The sequence below is a fragment of the Python bivittatus genome, unplaced genomic scaffold (genome assembly GCF_059951505.1).
Source record: "Python bivittatus isolate LINGU-HERP-01145 unplaced genomic scaffold, Pbiv_v1 ctg000030_np1212, whole genome shotgun sequence".
Lineage (NCBI taxonomy): Eukaryota > Metazoa > Chordata > Lepidosauria > Squamata > Pythonidae > Python > Python bivittatus.
In genome coordinates, this window is record NW_028277031.1 from 6,950,166 (window position 1) to 6,966,985 (window position 16,820).

The 16,820-nt window shown below is 45.1% G+C and overlaps 1 protein-coding gene across 1 annotated transcript in view; it reads left to right on the forward strand.

Annotated features, from left to right (window-relative positions):
• The first annotated feature begins 1,395 nt into the window (after positions 1-1,395).
• Positions 1,396-16,820, forward strand: part of PPL (periplakin) — a 55,715-nt gene continuing 40,290 nt past the window's right edge. Inside the window, exon 1 of the mRNA XM_088153065.1 lies at positions 1,396-1,925. Coding sequence (XP_088009191.1) covers positions 1,864-1,925 — 62 coding nt within the window. The 5' untranslated portion in view covers positions 1,396-1,863. The remainder of the gene's footprint in view (positions 1,926-16,820) is intronic.

Sequence of the window (16,820 nt, forward strand, 5' to 3'; positions counted from 1 at the left end):
AGAAAGCAAATGAAGTCACTTGGAGTCACGCAGCACATAAATGTAATAAATTATTCTTATTATTAGTGGTCGTACGGTCAGCCAGATGTTTAGGCTGGATTTGGCATTTTTATCCACCCATTGAGTCCTTCGCAAGGACCTGGGACGGGCAGATGTTCTTGTTTGATGGTGTCAAAGGGATCGTCGCAGGATGGAAGCTGTTCCAAGTCAAGCTGCCTTTTGCAACTGACTGAGGGTGATTTTGTCAAGGCCGATGGTCTTCAGGTGGTGCTCCAGATGTTTTGGGATTGCACCTAATAATAGTAATTATTGTTGTGATTATATGAAGCCTTCTCTTGATTGATGTTGGGGGTCTCTTCATATCCCCCCAAAGGAAAGCAGAAAGAGTGTGGTGAAGATGTTGGACTAGGTGTGGGGAGATCCCAGTTCAAGTCCTCCCTCAATCACAGAACCTCATGGAAGACTTGGGGCCAGTCCCTCCCTTTCAGCCCAACCTACCTCACAGGGTTGTTGTGATGGAGGAAAATAGGGGGAGGAAATACGATCTCTGCTGCCTTGAGCTCCTGAATGAAAGGTGGGCTGTACATCTAAGTGGGACTATCTCACCAGCTCAGAGATACGACAGAGACCAGCCTCACCCATAGCATTAAGCTTCGTTAGTGATGGGCTGTGTGTGTTGTGGGATTTGTAATAGGTGGGCAACTAAGCTGTTTGTGGCTTCTTCACAAACCAGGAGTCAGCCACACAGCTTAGGGCCCACCAACCCTGCCAGGTTTTTTTTTTTTCCAACATGGCCCAGAGGAAGAAAATCTAGTTCTTGGGCATACAAAAAGGTACGTTGACCATAGGCTCTTCGAACAAACAAAGGGCCAGCCTGAAAAAGGGGCAAAACTGAAAGAGGTTCATCAGGATGAAAAATTGTACTTGTTTAAAACTTTCTTTGCCAAGGAAAATTGAAGAGCAAAACCGAGAAAAATTTTATCAAAATGCCTCGATCAGAGAGCCCGTTTGGTCCAGGGGTTGAGGCGCCAGGCTAGAAAGCAGGAGATGGTGAGTTTTAGCCCTGCGTGAGGCATGAAAGCCGGCCGAGTGACTTTGGGCCGGTGCTTCTCTCTCAGCCCAGCCCACCTCACAGGGTTGTTGTGGTGGGGAAGACGGGAGGAAGGAGGATTAAGTACATTCACCACCTTCAGTTATTTATAAAAATAATAAAGGCAGGATAAAAAAAAACGTAAAAACGAGTGAGGTGACCCGACGGAAGGAGAAAAGGAGTTCTTGGACAAGGACTAAGTCTAAAGGGCAGCGTCCTGACATGAGGACTGTCGCATGGTCACCAGATGGAGAAAAGGGGCGGGGCTCCAAAACCTGCAACACGTTGGGAGGCTGCCCCTCGAAGACCGGCGGGGACTCATGGGCAGAGTCCCCCCGTCCAAGTCGGCCACTGAGCCTCCCCCGCTCCGCCCCGCTCCCGCCCGCGCGCCCGGGGGCGCAACGGCGAGACCGCCGCCGCCCGCGGAGCCCAGGCGGGCGGCGAGCAGCGCCCGTCCCCGCCTGCCCCTGCCAGACGGGAACTAGGTAAGCGCCACCTCCTCGGGGTGGGACCTCGCGGCGGCCGGGCCTGGGCGCAGCGCACCTCCACCGCTCGCGCAGTGCCAACCAGGGCGGACCGGAGTCTCTCGCGCGCCCGCCGCCTCGCTCCCCCCGCCGCCGCCGTCGCCGTCGCCCGGCGGGACTTGGCCGCAGCGCCGCCGCCGCGGAGCCCCGGCCCGGCCGGGCAGCGTCAACGCCAGCGCCAGCGCCAGCGCAGGAAGGCTTCTCCGGGGCCAGCCTCGCCGCCCGCGGGCAGCGCGGCGGAGCGGCGCGATGCATTCGCTGTTCAAGAAGAGGAACCGGGGCAAGTACAGCCCCACCGTGCAGAAGAAGAGGTGAGCGCGGGGCGGGCGCGCGGGCAGGGGGGATGCGCGCAGTCGCGGCGGTGGCCGCGGAGGAGGGGTCCCTGCCCGCCTTGGGGGTCCGCAGCGGCGCTTTTCTCCTGCTCTCTCATCAGCCCTCGAGCGGACGCGGCTGGAGCAACTGGTGGGGAAAGAGCCGCCCCCCACCCCAGCTTTTTCCTCCCCAGTTTTAAATACGGCGGGGTTGAGATCAAACTTACAGCCTCTTATCTGCCTTCTCTGCCGGCAGATGTAAAGGGACAAAGCGAAGGTATAATGACCAAAAGGCTCTCTGCACATGCTCTATCATGCATGGTGCTTACCGCTGCTGAAGCTCCTGGAATGAAGTTACGGTTTAGAGGGCTGTTTTTTTGGACCTCTATCTGTGTTTTGAGCTGCAGGCGTTTCGAAAAAGGCATTTTGGCAGGGGATCCTGCTGAAGAAAGCTCTCCTCCTCTCTGGTGTAACTGTGTTGAAGGCCAGTCTTGTACACATGTGGGACAGAGCCAGGGAAAAGTGAATGATTGCCTTATTGTGTGGAAATTGCCCCCAGATCCTAACTGTGGTTGATTCTGGTGACCAGCTTACATGTCCCTGACGTTCAAATACCTGTGATGCTAAATATTTTGGTTCCTCTGCTGTCTGAATGTAGCCCTTGTCATGCGTAAAGCAGGATTTCTGACTTCAGGTGCAACGTGAACCCAGCCAGTTGGGCTTATCAATAAACTATAGTTAAACCCACCACGGCTTAACCAAACAACCATCAGTGGCACCTAGACTATGATTTGGGGGGCTTGGACATTGTAGTTTATGGCTGCAATGTGGGTGAAACCTGCTGATTGGGTCTTACTCAAGCAATGATGATTAAACAAACCGTGGCTTGCAAAATGAGCAAACCTAGGCTTTACGCTCTCAAGGTTTATTTTGATTGCTGTTTGGGATGTACCGGAGCTGAGCCCCTGCCCGTGAAATCTTGATTTGTAGAAAACTCTGGGTTTCTCCTTTGGGGCAGCCTGACTTTGGGGATGTTTACGCAGAAGCGAATCCTTCTGTGCACCCAGAGAAACACGCATCAGATTTCAAGCTTGACTTTTCCTCTCCAGCATAGTTCTCTTCGGCCTGGAGTTGGCACATTCCAGCATTTAATCTCTCTGGGTGTGGTCCCATCACCCTCCCGCCTTCCCTTTTTCTCACCCTCCTCGCTCTGCTTTTGCACTACCCCGATCTTTTCCTGGGGCTCCTTCTGCAACCCGTGAACATGTCTCGATGCGCCCTAATTAAAAGGACAACAGCACATCTTGACTTGGAAAACTGGGGTGGAATCAGCAAAGTGTCTTTTCCCAAGCCAGGCTCCTGATCTGCCCCATCTTCCCTGGTGCCGCTGGCTAGGGATGATGGGTGTTGAAGTTCAGGGCATTGGAGAGCCCCAGTGGATACAGACTGGTCCATGTTCTCCACGTCTGGACCAAATGGGAAGTTGGGGAGCCTTGGGAATGTATTTCCAAAACATAAACTAAGAAAGGGGTGCCTAGGCGCAACCACAGTAGGATGAAGATGACAATGTTATAAAGGTCTTTTCTTACACAAACCAGCCGTGGGTCTGCGAGGAAGAACTCTCCCCCATTTCCTGAGGATCATCCACAGTGTCAGAAGTGAGCGACATGTGGCTTTCCAGATGTTGCTGAAGACAGCTCCCTACAGGCCTCCCGGTTGGCTTTGCTGCCTGGGCCTGGTGGGAATTGTACTCAGTGAAATCTGAAGAATCCCATGAAGAAATCTGAAGAATCCCATGAAAAGCGAGGAATTCTCTAGCCCAGCATTAGCCACTCCAGCAACAGCTCTCTGCGGAAAGAGGCTGGTCCCATCAGTCGCAGAATGAAATTCTCTGAGCCTGGGAACAAGAATGGATGTTTGCCAAATTGGGCAAAGCAAGGATAGATGGATATTCCATCCATATTTCCTAAACAGGGAGCCACCTCTTTCTTAAAGGAAAGGAGTGAGAAAGGAGATCAAAGTCATCCAGGAGGACCGGCCTTCGTGTATTCTCTATTCAGTTTCCAAGATTTTGTACCTAAGCTCTTTTTCCTTGCCATAAACCCATCTAACAAATCTTTCTGAGAAACTAGTTTTCTTAATTACTGACAAGTTGCTCCATTTAACTGAGGAAGGAGAACCTGTGGATTCCATTCCCTTGCCTTCTTTGCACCCTAAGCAATTCTTTGCCTTTCTTACAACATTTCTCTACTAAGTTGCAGAATGGGTGTGTTAAGACGAAGAAGAAGGAAAAAGAAAAAGAAACAATTATGCCTGAATAATCACCAGACTTGCCTTCCTGTAGCCCTAGAAGGCCAGTGTAAAATGCGGCTCCCACTTTGGAGAAGTTTGCTCAGTTTAATCTGAAGTGCAGATATCGCTGTGCTGCTTTGAGCGCACCCTCTCTGGCCATGAAATATGGGAGCAGTGAGCCTCTGAGCATGAATAAAGTACTTTTCCTCATTAGAGTAACCAGCCATAAGTGCTTTGTTGGAACTCGGGTTTTCTTCCCAAGGCCCCAAAGAGGTCCAAGCAGGAGCCAGAAGTTCAACAGGCAAAGCTTTCCCAAGCTCCTTGTTTTCCTTGCTAGCTGAACCTGTGCCAGTTGAATTTCAGCCTGTTGTGTGCTGTTCCAAATAACTTCACAATGATGATTTTGCCCTCCAGTTTGGGAGCCAGATGCCTAAAGAGATCAGCAAAGAAGGAATCTTTCAGACATAGTCCCATCTTGAGTCCACACCAAGGGGCAGAGAACCTTTGTCTTTACCAACAGCCCACTCTGTCTCTAGCTAGCTTGAAGCTTTTCATGCCAACAGGCAAAACCTCCAAGAAGACTATTAGAGCCCCAGTCTTGCAACTTTAAGCTCTGTTTACAACATCTACTTTTCTCATCTTGCACTCTGGATGCAGTTCCAAATTTCCATATAAGCAGGGGATGAGAAGGTTTCAGTCCTAATAACCCTCTGGGGGAACCTTTAAGAAGTTGGGCCCAGTTTCTCCAGTGGCTTTCGTTGGAAGCTTTTGGTCCCAGGACAAGAATGGGTGGCTTTCCTTGGCACTTGGAGGATTCCCCTCCTACTCCCATTGATTGGAGAATCCATTCCCATCCACCAAGATTTGCACAGATTTGATTTGAAACGGGTTATTTGGTACTCAAGATGTGGCTAACAGAAGGGTAGAGATTTAAGACCTGGTCTTCTTTAAGGAGAATTTGGGCCTCGTTCAAAAAGAGGGGAGGGTTGCCAACTGGAGCAAGCTTTGGCAAATGGCCATCGTGGGGGCTCACACATTCCTGGGTGCTCTACCACCAGGAATAGGGTGACCTATAAATGCTGTATGTATCCAGATGAATTCTCCAGAAGGCCTATGGAGTGAAGGGGAGGGTAATATGCCACTCTTGTAGGCCTCCTGCTGTTTTTTTTTTTTTTTTGACGTGTCGTTCAATTTGGATCTCCTTTGGACTATGGAACCATGGCTCTCTGTACCGTGGTACACCACAATGAATAAGCAACCAAGAACTCTTGCTGAACTGAATTACAGCAACATTTTTTGTTCTTCCTGTGATTCCTGACTTTGAGTGGCCACTGGCAAGATTTCCTTCTACCTTCAAAGGTGCATACTTCTGAGCCAAGCTTCAAAACCAGGATTGGTTGAGGTCTTGTAGGTTGGCTGGAGGATGGACTCCTAGTCTGCAGATTTATGAGGAGCAGTCCTAAAGGAGAGAAAAGACAGTGCAGGATGCACAGATGTCTGCAGGGTATGGTCAAGGTGGAAACCATGATGGTGAGATTGATGCTCCACACCTAAAAAACAGGTGGAGCATCTGTTGCAACATCATGGCCACCATCTTTGTGGATACCCTGGTAAGCCGGCAAGCAAAGTACTGTTCCATGTTTGGTCTTGGACCAATGTTGATTGAAACCAATTGATTGATTGTACTCTTCCAAGTTGGCCCCATTTCTAGAACATTAGAGCAGGTGGATGTAGAAATGGAGTTAGAAGAATCATGGGGGAAGAACATTGGGTTCAATTTCCCTTCACACGCTAAGCCATCATCTAGATTCTTCATCCTGTAGATTCATCTGTATTCATCATATTGTTAGGCTTTGGCTTATGTGAGAAACCCAGTCTAATAGCACTTTACTCAGTAAACAGATTAAATAAATCAGGGCTTAGTATATTGTGTGAACTCAACCTGCACTTGGGGCTATTGCAATGTTTTTTTCTTCATAAAGATTTTTTTTAAAAGGCTTCTTACGTGAGCTGGGAATCTTGTGGCGGATCAGGAGGTCAGAACTGGTGTGGTGGGGGGGTGTTGGGAAAAGGGTCCGTCCCAAACACTTCTAGAGATGGAAAAGATGGATAAACTTTGGAAGGACGGCAGTGCCTTTCATCTGGCAGAATGACTCATTGTAGCAAGAAAGGGAAACTGGAACCTGTTCAGGTTTCCAGTGTGCAGTTGGCCTTTGCAAAGTAGGACTGGGGCTGGACCGATCTACACTTGGGCTGCAAGATTCTGGAAGATCTCTAGATTGCAAGAAAGAGATATTGAAATACCTCTTTGGTGCCCTTGGGTGGTCATTTAGATTTTTGCAGCCCAGATGTAGTTCCCCTGGGCTGATTTTCCTAAAACTTCCAAACGCAACAACCGATGCTGCAGAAGATGGTGTTGAAAATGTAGCAGAGGTGGAGGACGATGGGAGCAAGAAGGCCAAACCAAGCTGAGAAGTCCCAGGCTGGCTTTGCACGTTGCCGTAAGCTGCAATGCAGCTGCTTTTGTTTTGCTGCAGAATGTTGCATGAAGCTATTGGGACTTAGAAGTGCGAGTTTAGCATATTATTTAAATCCAGAATTTGCTGGACTGTGGTACGCAGGATTTCGTCAACTGTTTAGATGAACCTGGGCTTTGGAAAATAGTTTGCATAAGGATTACAGAGGCCTCGGCTGCTTGGCAAAATGAGAGGCAGAGGTGGTGTAACAAGCAGATGGTATGATAGCCCCCAGCAAACCAGAATGATTCAGTGACACTCATGGGGCAGGTATCGTTGTTTATGATATTTGCATTTCATAATTTCTTAAGGCGATGGAAGTTCAACCAACTTATGTTTGCTGAGCAGTGTTTTGGAGCACTCGGTCACTCAGAAAGTTTTAAACACTCCCCCGCCTGTAGGAAATGTTCTCTGAATTTGAAAACAGCGTCTTTTCTTATATTTTCTTCCTAAACTGAAAGAGAACGGGCAGTTGATTCTTGATGAGAGGAGGGAGCATGCTGTTCTCCTGGCTTTGCCGTTTGAATGACCGGGACATAAATCAGCCGAGTTGCTGGAAAAGCCAACGATAGGAGTTGTAATGTGGTAGGTGCATCAGGTTGGGGATATACTGCTTCCATGTTTCAGGTAGGCACTTGGCCTTTTAAAACACACACACACACACACACACACACCCAAGGCTTGTTTATTTACTCATTGAACAGATCCATGTTTTAATTTCTCTCTTTTTAATGCGAAAAATGCTTTGCAGGTGATTGGATTCTTTAGGACAAGATATTCGTTAGTCCACCCTGCCCGTAACTGTCTTCGGATAGTAAAACTGGGTTTATTTGTTGGCTGTGAACTGGATTTGGCAAGAGAAGGCAGTTGGAAATATCCTCACGACCATTGCTACAAACTGGTTTTGCCATTCTTCAAAAGTTGCATTCGGGTTTTTTGTTCCCACTGTGAATTTGGGAAAGATGACTAGGTTCATGCCTTCTCCTCTACCAGGGTTTCTTAAATGTGATCTCCTGAAGAAACCACAAGTGAGTGAGGTCATACACCACCGCCTTCTGTTAACCATGCTTTACAAACCACCCAAATGTGTGCCAAACCTAATCACCCCACGTGGTTTTTCCTTACTACGTGAATCAAGTCTGTACAGGTGAGGTGGGGCTTAGTGGGTGTGTATCCAACTTGAGTACAAGCACAGGTGGAGTTTGGATCCTTACTTGCACGCTGGCTCTGTTTCTAAGACCCACAGACCAACAGTTAACTAAACCATACTTTATCGAAGTAACCTGATTCTCTGGGTTAGCACGATCTGTTGAACTAGAAAGTAACCACAGGATCTGAATTTGCCTTACACTCCAGGCTAAGATGAGGCTGGCTCATTTGTGGCTTAGTATGTCATAGGTAACCAGACACTGGGTGACCTGGTCCCAGTCATCTTTTTGCTCCCAGGCTAATTTACGTTCGAGAATTTTTTGGGAAAGGTTCAATGGAGAATTGGTTCTCAGACTAGTTCCAGTGTTCGGCTAGGAATAGGCAATCAGTTCATTGATGGATTGATTCATTCATTCATTTGGTGGATGGAATCATTCACAAGGACCTGATGGTACTCTGGTATGTCTTTGGACTTTTTCTAACTTGTTTCCCCCCCTTTAAACATAATAGGTTTTCCTGGGGGCCGGGGGGGGGGGGGAAGAGGGATGGTAGGAGAGGTTGGATGTTTAAGGAGTTGTTTATACTCCTCGCTTTTCTGCCCAAACTTCCCACCTTCCTCAACTCTGTCCAGCAGTTGTTCCCCTGCCCTTAAAACAGGTGTTTTCCCCTCCTCTGCTCCCTAGGCCTTTGCACTGGAAATCCCAAAAAGGGATTGACTTCAGGAGCAAAATGTGAGTTCTCTGAAAGATGATGTGTCCCTTCTAGTAATATGCTGCTGGGACTTAACTTCATTTCCCCACTTAGGAGTGGATCCTTCATCGCTGGCTTTGCCTCTAGCCACTGGCAAGTTTTTAAAAAGCTGATGAAAGATCTTAGCAGGAGGAGGTTTGGGGTAATGGCCCGTGTCATTTATCCAGCTTTGGCCTCTCCCTGATCAAGGACACACTGGCAGGAAGTGCAGGAGTGCACCCTGTATTTTCAAAACTCAAGTCGTAAATAATCTTCTCGCCAGAAAGCTGTAATTGCATTGGGCTGAGTGCCTTACATGGCTGAATATAAGAAGGCCTGATTATTCCGAAGCAGGATATTTGGAGTAGAAAAATGAAGGGAAACCTGCCCAGGATAATTGGGGGGGGGGGATTTGCCAAATTTAATTTCTCAACCTTGGCTGCAGGCATGATCCATGGAAAGCCTCCAAGATGATAATTATTACGCCTAGCACACCATGGAGGAAGAATAGGGTGAGGCCAGGTGTAGTTTTGGGGCACAATGAGTGACGTGGTGTGCATTTACCCGTACAGTAAAGGAGTCTTTTTGAACACAATAAGGATTTGCCCATTGTGTTCAACCTGGGATAACCCAGTTATTGCCAAACTACAACTCCCAATGGGCCACGTAGGCTGATGAGAGTTGTAGTTTAGCCATAGGTGGATTACCATAGGCTGCCTACCTCAAGACGCAACCACAGTATGGTCGGTAACGTCGGTTGTGAACCCAGCCTGGTGTGGTTCAGCCAAGAAATCATGATTTAACAAAGCATGGCTTGGTGCAATGTGTGAACTAGGTCTGGGGGACTGTCAATCCTTTGAAATAGGCCAGGTCAAGTCATAGACATTGCAGCGAATCTAGGAATGCAACTTTATTGTTGTAGGGTATAGTAACAGAATCTCGAAAGTCTGTCCGAGTTTCTCTATGTCCCATCTTACATTAAGCAAAATCAAGGTGGGGTTATTTTGACTGACTTTCTCACACGTTCTTCTAGTTCTGGGCCGTGTAATCTCTTCTTCAAGCTGCTTCTTGCCTTTCTTCTTCCTCCCTCCCCCTTAATGGCTCTCTCATACCTTCCCCAAGGTGGCTTCTACATTCCTTTATGTAGGGCTTCCTTCCAAGTAAGACTGAAACCATCTAGCTTTGGAAGGACAAGGCAGAATTATTGAGACTGAAGACTTGCAGCTAAGTGAAGCACCCATGTTTAGAGCTGGCATATTTCTAGGTAGGAGATACTGAGTATCGGTGTCAATTCAGTTTTTTTTTAGCAATGGTCAGTGACCAGCAGTGTAAAAAGAAAAACTCAAAAACAATGACTGAGTAGAGCTAAGACAGTATAACAGTCATATAAACCTTTAAAAAAATAGATTTAAAAACTGGAGTAGAGAGAAACCAAATAAAATGCAGTAACACAGTACAAAACATAAGATAAAATAGAAATACAGTGAATAGAAGAACAGAGAGACTTCAGAACACCACTCCAAGATGAGGACATCTTTTGTCTTCTAGTGGAAATTGCTGCAGATACAAACTTCGCCAGGTATCAGGGCCTTGCCAAGACTTCCTGTAGACTTCCTAGAAGTTCAGCTGTGGTCAGTCTTTGAGACATGGTTCTCCTATGTCACAGCCAGTGACAGCACCAATCTTGGCTGATCTTGAAAAAGGGTAAGCAAGGATGGATTTGGATAATATGTGGATGAGGAACTACTAGTCCAGAACTTTAGACTAGACCAGTGTTTCTCAACCTTGGCAACTTTAAGACGTGTGGACTTCATGCTGGCTGGGGAATTCTGGGAGTTGAAGTCCACACGTCTTAATGTTGCCAAGGTTGAGAAACACTGGACTAGATGGAGAAGTAGGGAAACATCCTGGGAAAAACATCCTGGAAACATCCTGGAAGTAGGCAATGGAAAACTCATTTCTTTAATGCAACAAAAATGCGAAGAAACATGGAATGTCCATGTGTCTACTTGGAATGAAGCTTGACTTGAGGCACTTAGGTTTCTCTAAGTATTCTGTTCTCTTTTTCTATGATACTCTGAAATGTAAGGAATGTATGAAAATTCTTTTCGTCTTTACACATGCATCTATTTTAAATTTGTTATATTGATTGATTGATTGATTTTATTTATTATTAAATTTATATGCCACCCATCTCCCCAGAGGGTGACTTTATATTTAAGCTCATTTTTGCTCTGAAAGGCACAAAGAGGTCCATTTCTATTGGAATGCAGGCAGACCAAATTTTTCAAGCCCCCTTAGTTAGAGAATATACTGAAAGGTTCTTTTTTATTTATTTAGTGGATGAGAAAATTGACCTGCATTTTGGGGCTGGAGTTACTGAGATCATACCTATCCCTGCTTTGCTGAAGAAAGTTAAAAAGGTTTTCCTAAGCCAGGGATTCTCAAACGGTGGGTTTGGACTTTCCAGGGGGATCATGACAAAAGAGGGGGGTCTCCAATTATAATAATCAGGCTTGTGTAGGCCAAGCTGGAGAGATATCAAAACCATTGCCCACTGCAGTTGGTAGAGGTGCCAGCAAAATTTAGATTCTTCCTGATGTATAGAATAAAATGTAAGTATTAAAAGTTACATTTCTTGCTTATTTCTTGCCCAACCCTATTTCCGATGAACTAAAAGTTCTGCTTTGGGCCAAGCAGATTTAGGAAATCTATGAAAGAGCAGGAAAATAGAAAGGAAGAACTCAGTTGTCTTCTGCAACTCTTTGTTTTTATACGTGGTTGTCCCAACTCTCCGCAGTGTTTAATCTCATGAGGACTAGAAATTTGATCACTCCCCAAATTGCCATAGTCATATTCTAGGTTTGACTGATGAGTTCCTGGAGAATCTCTGTTTGAGGTTTGAGATGGCTGTGTGTATGAGGTGGTTGTTTTAATTCTTAGCATCTTTATTTTTTTAGTGGTGGAGAGCTATGAAATGACCTTGGCGAAACAATGTGGTGACAGTTACAAAAACATGTTTTAAGCCTGAGTAATGAAGAAAGTATTAGAAAGAAACTTAAACAGAGTCTGCCTTAACTCCTGGGTATAAGAGGAGGGAAGGGAAAACACAGATTTTCAAGATTCTGTTACTATAACTTCAATCAATCAATCAATGAAATCTTTATTAGGGTCATAGACCAACCTATACTATAATTTGTATCAGCATTCTTGTAGAGCAGTGTTTCTCAACCTTGGCAACTTTAAGATGCGTGGACTTCAACTCTCAGAATTCCCCAGCCAGCCATGCTGGCTGGGGAATTCTGGGAGTTGAAATCCACGCATCTTAAAGTTGCCAAACTTGAGAAACACTGTTGTAGAGTTTGTTTGCCAACTCGGTCTACCTTGAAGGTCTGACATCAGTTGGGTCTTAATAAATTAGAATCTCTCTTTGTATCTTAGCAAATAAAAACTCTTAGCTCCTTCATCTTCATAGGGATGAAACTATCTCAGTTGTGATCTAAGAGCGCCTTAGGTTTGCTGAAAGAGGAGCTGGAAAATATGGACCAGGTGAGCTAATAATTGAGTGTGTTTGTAATCTGTGTCTACAAAGATTAATTACAGGCTGGATAATATGACAACTCATGCCCTTGTGTTTGTTTTAAACTCCTAATATGAATTATAAGTACCTAATGGAATTAGGACAAAGGACTCACAAGCACACAACGTTTGTTTTCATTCCAAAATCCTCCCCAACTTTTAAAAGCAACACCAGGATTTATAACATCCAGGGAAATTTGGCTTTGAACACCACCTGATGGTTCATCATTTGTCATTTGGTAGTTTGAAACTTTCCGGCAGGCTTCCTAACAAGGCCATCTCTGTCTTGGATCCACTAATCCCCAGCCGGCCAATCTAAAGATAGAAGATGGCAAATGAGCCATCAGGGAGTCAAAGCTGAATTTCCCTGAGCGGTATTCTAGCAGAAGAGCTATGGGAGGTGTTTCAAAAACAGAGAAATGGACAGGTGTAGCAAAGCTTGGGTGAGGCTGCCTCCGTTGAAGTACGTACAGGTTCTGAGCTCTACATGGGGCTGCCCTTGAAACCATCTAGAAGCTTCAGATGATCTAGATGGCAGCAACTTGAAAACTTTGGGCCATGGGTTGGTTTACCCATGTAACACTTCTCCTTTGAGAGCTTCACTGGTGACCACTTGGATTCCAGTTTAATTCAAGATGCTGGTTGTCACTTTTAAAAGCCTACATAGAGTTGAGCTACTGGACAATCTGTTCCCATCAGCTTCTGCCTTGTGACAAGATCAAGTAGGGTAGGCTTGTTCAAGGACCCTTCTCTTAAGGATAGTCAGCTACGGGGCCTACAGATTCAAGCCTTCTCTGAAGTTGTGCTTGGAGGAGATTGATTCTGGTAGCCTTAGCCATTTTTGCAATCTTCTGCTATTGTTTGGTTATTTGTTATACTGCTTAATTATTTTAATCTTTCCCCTGGATGAGTGCTGTTGGATCAGAACAGGGTATGAGAATCAATCAATCAATCAATCAATCAATCAATCAGTCAATCACCTTCCCTTGCCAAGCCCCACAACAATGCTGTGAGATGGGTGTATATGTTGTTCTACAATTCAAGGCAGCAACAACATTATTTCAGCCTGACAGCACATTCTGTCAGCTTCTTAGCTGACTAGCAAATGCAGCATGTCTTTTGGCATCATCTGTGGTTAATCTGCATGTCTGTGAAGAGCCACCCGTCGCGTCATTCTTGGTGCAACTGACTGACAATGGCTTCCCCACCTCAAATTTCTGGTAATGAAATCTAAGCTCATGGAGACAATGACGCAGAGGAATGAACAGGATCGTTTAGCTGACCACACAGATCTGATCAGCTTGGTGGCCTGGAAGAAGATCATGGCGGGAAAGGGCTGGATTCTTGCTTGAACTTTCCCCATCTGAATCAGTGGAGGATCCATTCCCTGGTTCATCTGGTGTTCTGCCAACAGCTATAGCCATTGAAATTCAAGGTGCTGTAATGTGAAGGAGTCTTACACTTACCATTGTAGAGATGGACATTACATATCATGCAACTATGTGGTTGGCAGAAATCCTTATGTCTGTTGGCTTGGATCCAGTGGCAAAGCATTCTGGGAAAAGATGACTCCAGAGCGCTTGAATGGAGAAATTGCTAAGCCTGCTAGATAATAGTCTTCAGAATGATTGAGAATGAAGTAGACAATAGAAATGGGTGGGTACCTAAACTGGGTTGGCCGTTCAATCACTTTGGACTTCTTTGTTTTCTTTGGGCCATCTGTGGTAGAAGCATGTCTTGTCTAAACAACTGAGTTATGCATATTTACTTGGCAACCTCAATCTTTGCATTGTGGGCAAAACCATCTAAAACCATCTTATACTAATCAGAATCAAAGCAGGGTTATTTTCTCACACTTTCTCACACTTCCCTCTGTCTCAGGAGTGTGTAATCTTTTCTGTGAGTCCCCCCTTCCTTCCTCTCTTCATGGCTCTTTCATACATGCAGTGATCTAAAGTAAGGAATAGCCTTTATTAGCATGTTGCACTAAGAATAGATCTATCATCCAATATTATACTTTTAGGCTGTTCCCGCACATCGTGTGAAACCATACTTTGTAGAGGTAGTGTTCTTCAAAGACACTACCTTAGAAACCTTTACAACAGTTCTGGAAGGAAGGTCAGTGCAATTATCCATATATTGCAGTTGGAGCTTAGGGTCAACTATATATTGCTACCAGATATTCACCTATGGGTTCTTGGCAGAGGTGATGTTTTAGTAAGGATTTTCCAGAGCTTCATTTCTTGGCCCTTATATGTAGACAAGCTTAACATTTATTTTGAGCAAAGGCCCCACTTTGGATCGCGCTAGATTTGCTCCAATTACGTACACATAACAGCATCATTGTGTCCCTTCAATGATGGTCAAACCACACTGGGACTAAGAAAGCAGAAATAGAAAAGCTTTCGTTGAAATACAAGCTGGAAAAGCTCACAATTGCAACTCTTCCAAAGGCCATTCAAACTTGAAGATCGCTTAGAAAAGTTTGGTTGTGCCTACTCAGAGTTGGAGCAAAATGTTTCAGGTGCCCAGCTAAGTGTAAATACTGATGTTTCTCCTAAGGTGTTCTTGAATATTTGCTCCCCTGCAAGTTAGATACCAGAGCAATCCCAGAGGAACCCCCTATCCTAAGATTGGGTTCATAGAAGGTGTTAGGCAAAATATGGTTTCTTTTGAGCGTGGCGTGGTGTGGGACCCCAGCCAATTGTGGTTTCCCCAAGAAACCATTGTTCATTCAAGCAAGGCTTAGCATCTCGTAAGAAAACAGTCATTGACTCACTAGCAAAGCTCTAGTACCTGCCTGTTCTGGCTTTGGAGATGCTGAGATGGTGTTTGGCTGGGCCCCTCTCTAATTTGGCCAGTGACTCTTTCCCCAAATGTTTGCACCAATGTTTTGGTTCAAGGTGTTTGGGTGTGTGTGTGCTTTGGTGGACAAATGCCTGCAGCCCCAACGATTTGCAAGGACCGGAATGTGCCCAGGTTGACAGCGTTGGATCTGCCTTGCTCTCACATGCCATTCATACCTGGTGGCAGGTGTGAAGGACATGCCTGCCAGGACTTTGCATTTTTTAATCTGCTCACTTGTGAACAGGAAGACGTGGGTGGGGAGTCCTTAAGGACCAAAAGGCAGAAGAAGGATGTTGATTAGAATGGGAGAAGTCCTGAGAAATGCCCTGCATTGCAACACTTCCTTTTGCTTCCTCACCTCTCCTTCTTCACTTGCTAAGGAATAAAACACTTAGCCATTGCATTCAGACAGGATGCTGCTTCTTGTTACTGAATGAACCTGTTTTCTGATTAGCACAATACCCAGAACTTTTATATGCACGTTGGTGGAAAGATTTGACATTACCTACAGGGGAAGAACGGATGGTGAAGCTGATGGAGCTGGCTGAGATGGCGAAATGGACAGCTTTGATTGGAGAAAAGACATTGATCGATTTTAATGCTGGTTGGAAGCCCCTGTTGGACTTTTTGTGCGAAACCGAAAAAAACGAAATCATGATATATGGATTTGACAATTAGAAATAATAGGAGAACGTAGAAAAAATGGAAGTTGTGTTGTAAACTTAGAGTGAGAGCTTAAAGCCAATTTTACTTATATCCGTCGTAAAAGGAAGTCAGAAGTCATTTTTCTTTTGGATTTCTTTTTCCTTCTGCACTTTGGACTTTTTCTTTTTCATTCTTTACTTTTTTCTTTTCTCTATCTTCATTACTGTTCTTGTTAGTTTTTATCTCTTTATCTTAAAAATCTAATAAAGTTATTTTGGGGGGAAAAAAGCACAATACTTTGAACCATAAATCACCAGATGGGTTTTTGCATCATACGCTAACCTGCAAAAACTCCTAACCAACATTAATGCTAACTGAGTTCATCTGTCATAGATGCTCCAGTGGATCCTATACATAGCAGTAGTTGGACTAGATGACCTTTTACTCTACTGTATGATTCTAAATGATGATGATGATAATAATATGATCCACTAGATTGCCACCTGCACAATAGGTGGGTGATCCACTAGATTGCCACCTGCATAATTGTGTTTGGGCTGCTTTCACATATTATAGCCCTGGTTTGGCTTACCCTAACAAAATATAACTAGTTGAGTTTGTACAAAACACTAAGCCATAAATTATGGCTCAGAAACCGCAATGACTGGTTCAACACAATACACTGAACTGAAATCAGACAGGTCACGGCTTAGCATGGTATGAACCACTTGCTCTTTTCTGCCTCTTTAGTGTTAATCTTGATATATTGGCCGATATCTGAAGATGCTGATAAGCCAAATCTTTGACACGCTTGGCTTTGTTTTCACATTTTTGTTCTCAAACAAGACTGAGATGTTGGGGAAGCAGTCAGCGATTAACTAGATTAGCAGATATAAATATTCCTGGGGCACGTACGTGGACTAAAGTTTGAAAGTGTTTGGCCAGACACAATTTATACCAAGGTTGACAGTAAGCTCTGAAAGAAAGTCAATGTTACGGAGAAAGACGACAATTAAAGTAATGACATTCAGTGAGCCCACCTTACCCACAACAGAAGGACTCCGTGAAGTTTCCTGAGTAAATCAGGCAATAGAGCAAGCTTGTCTTAATGTAATGTATGAACCCAGACAATGAGATA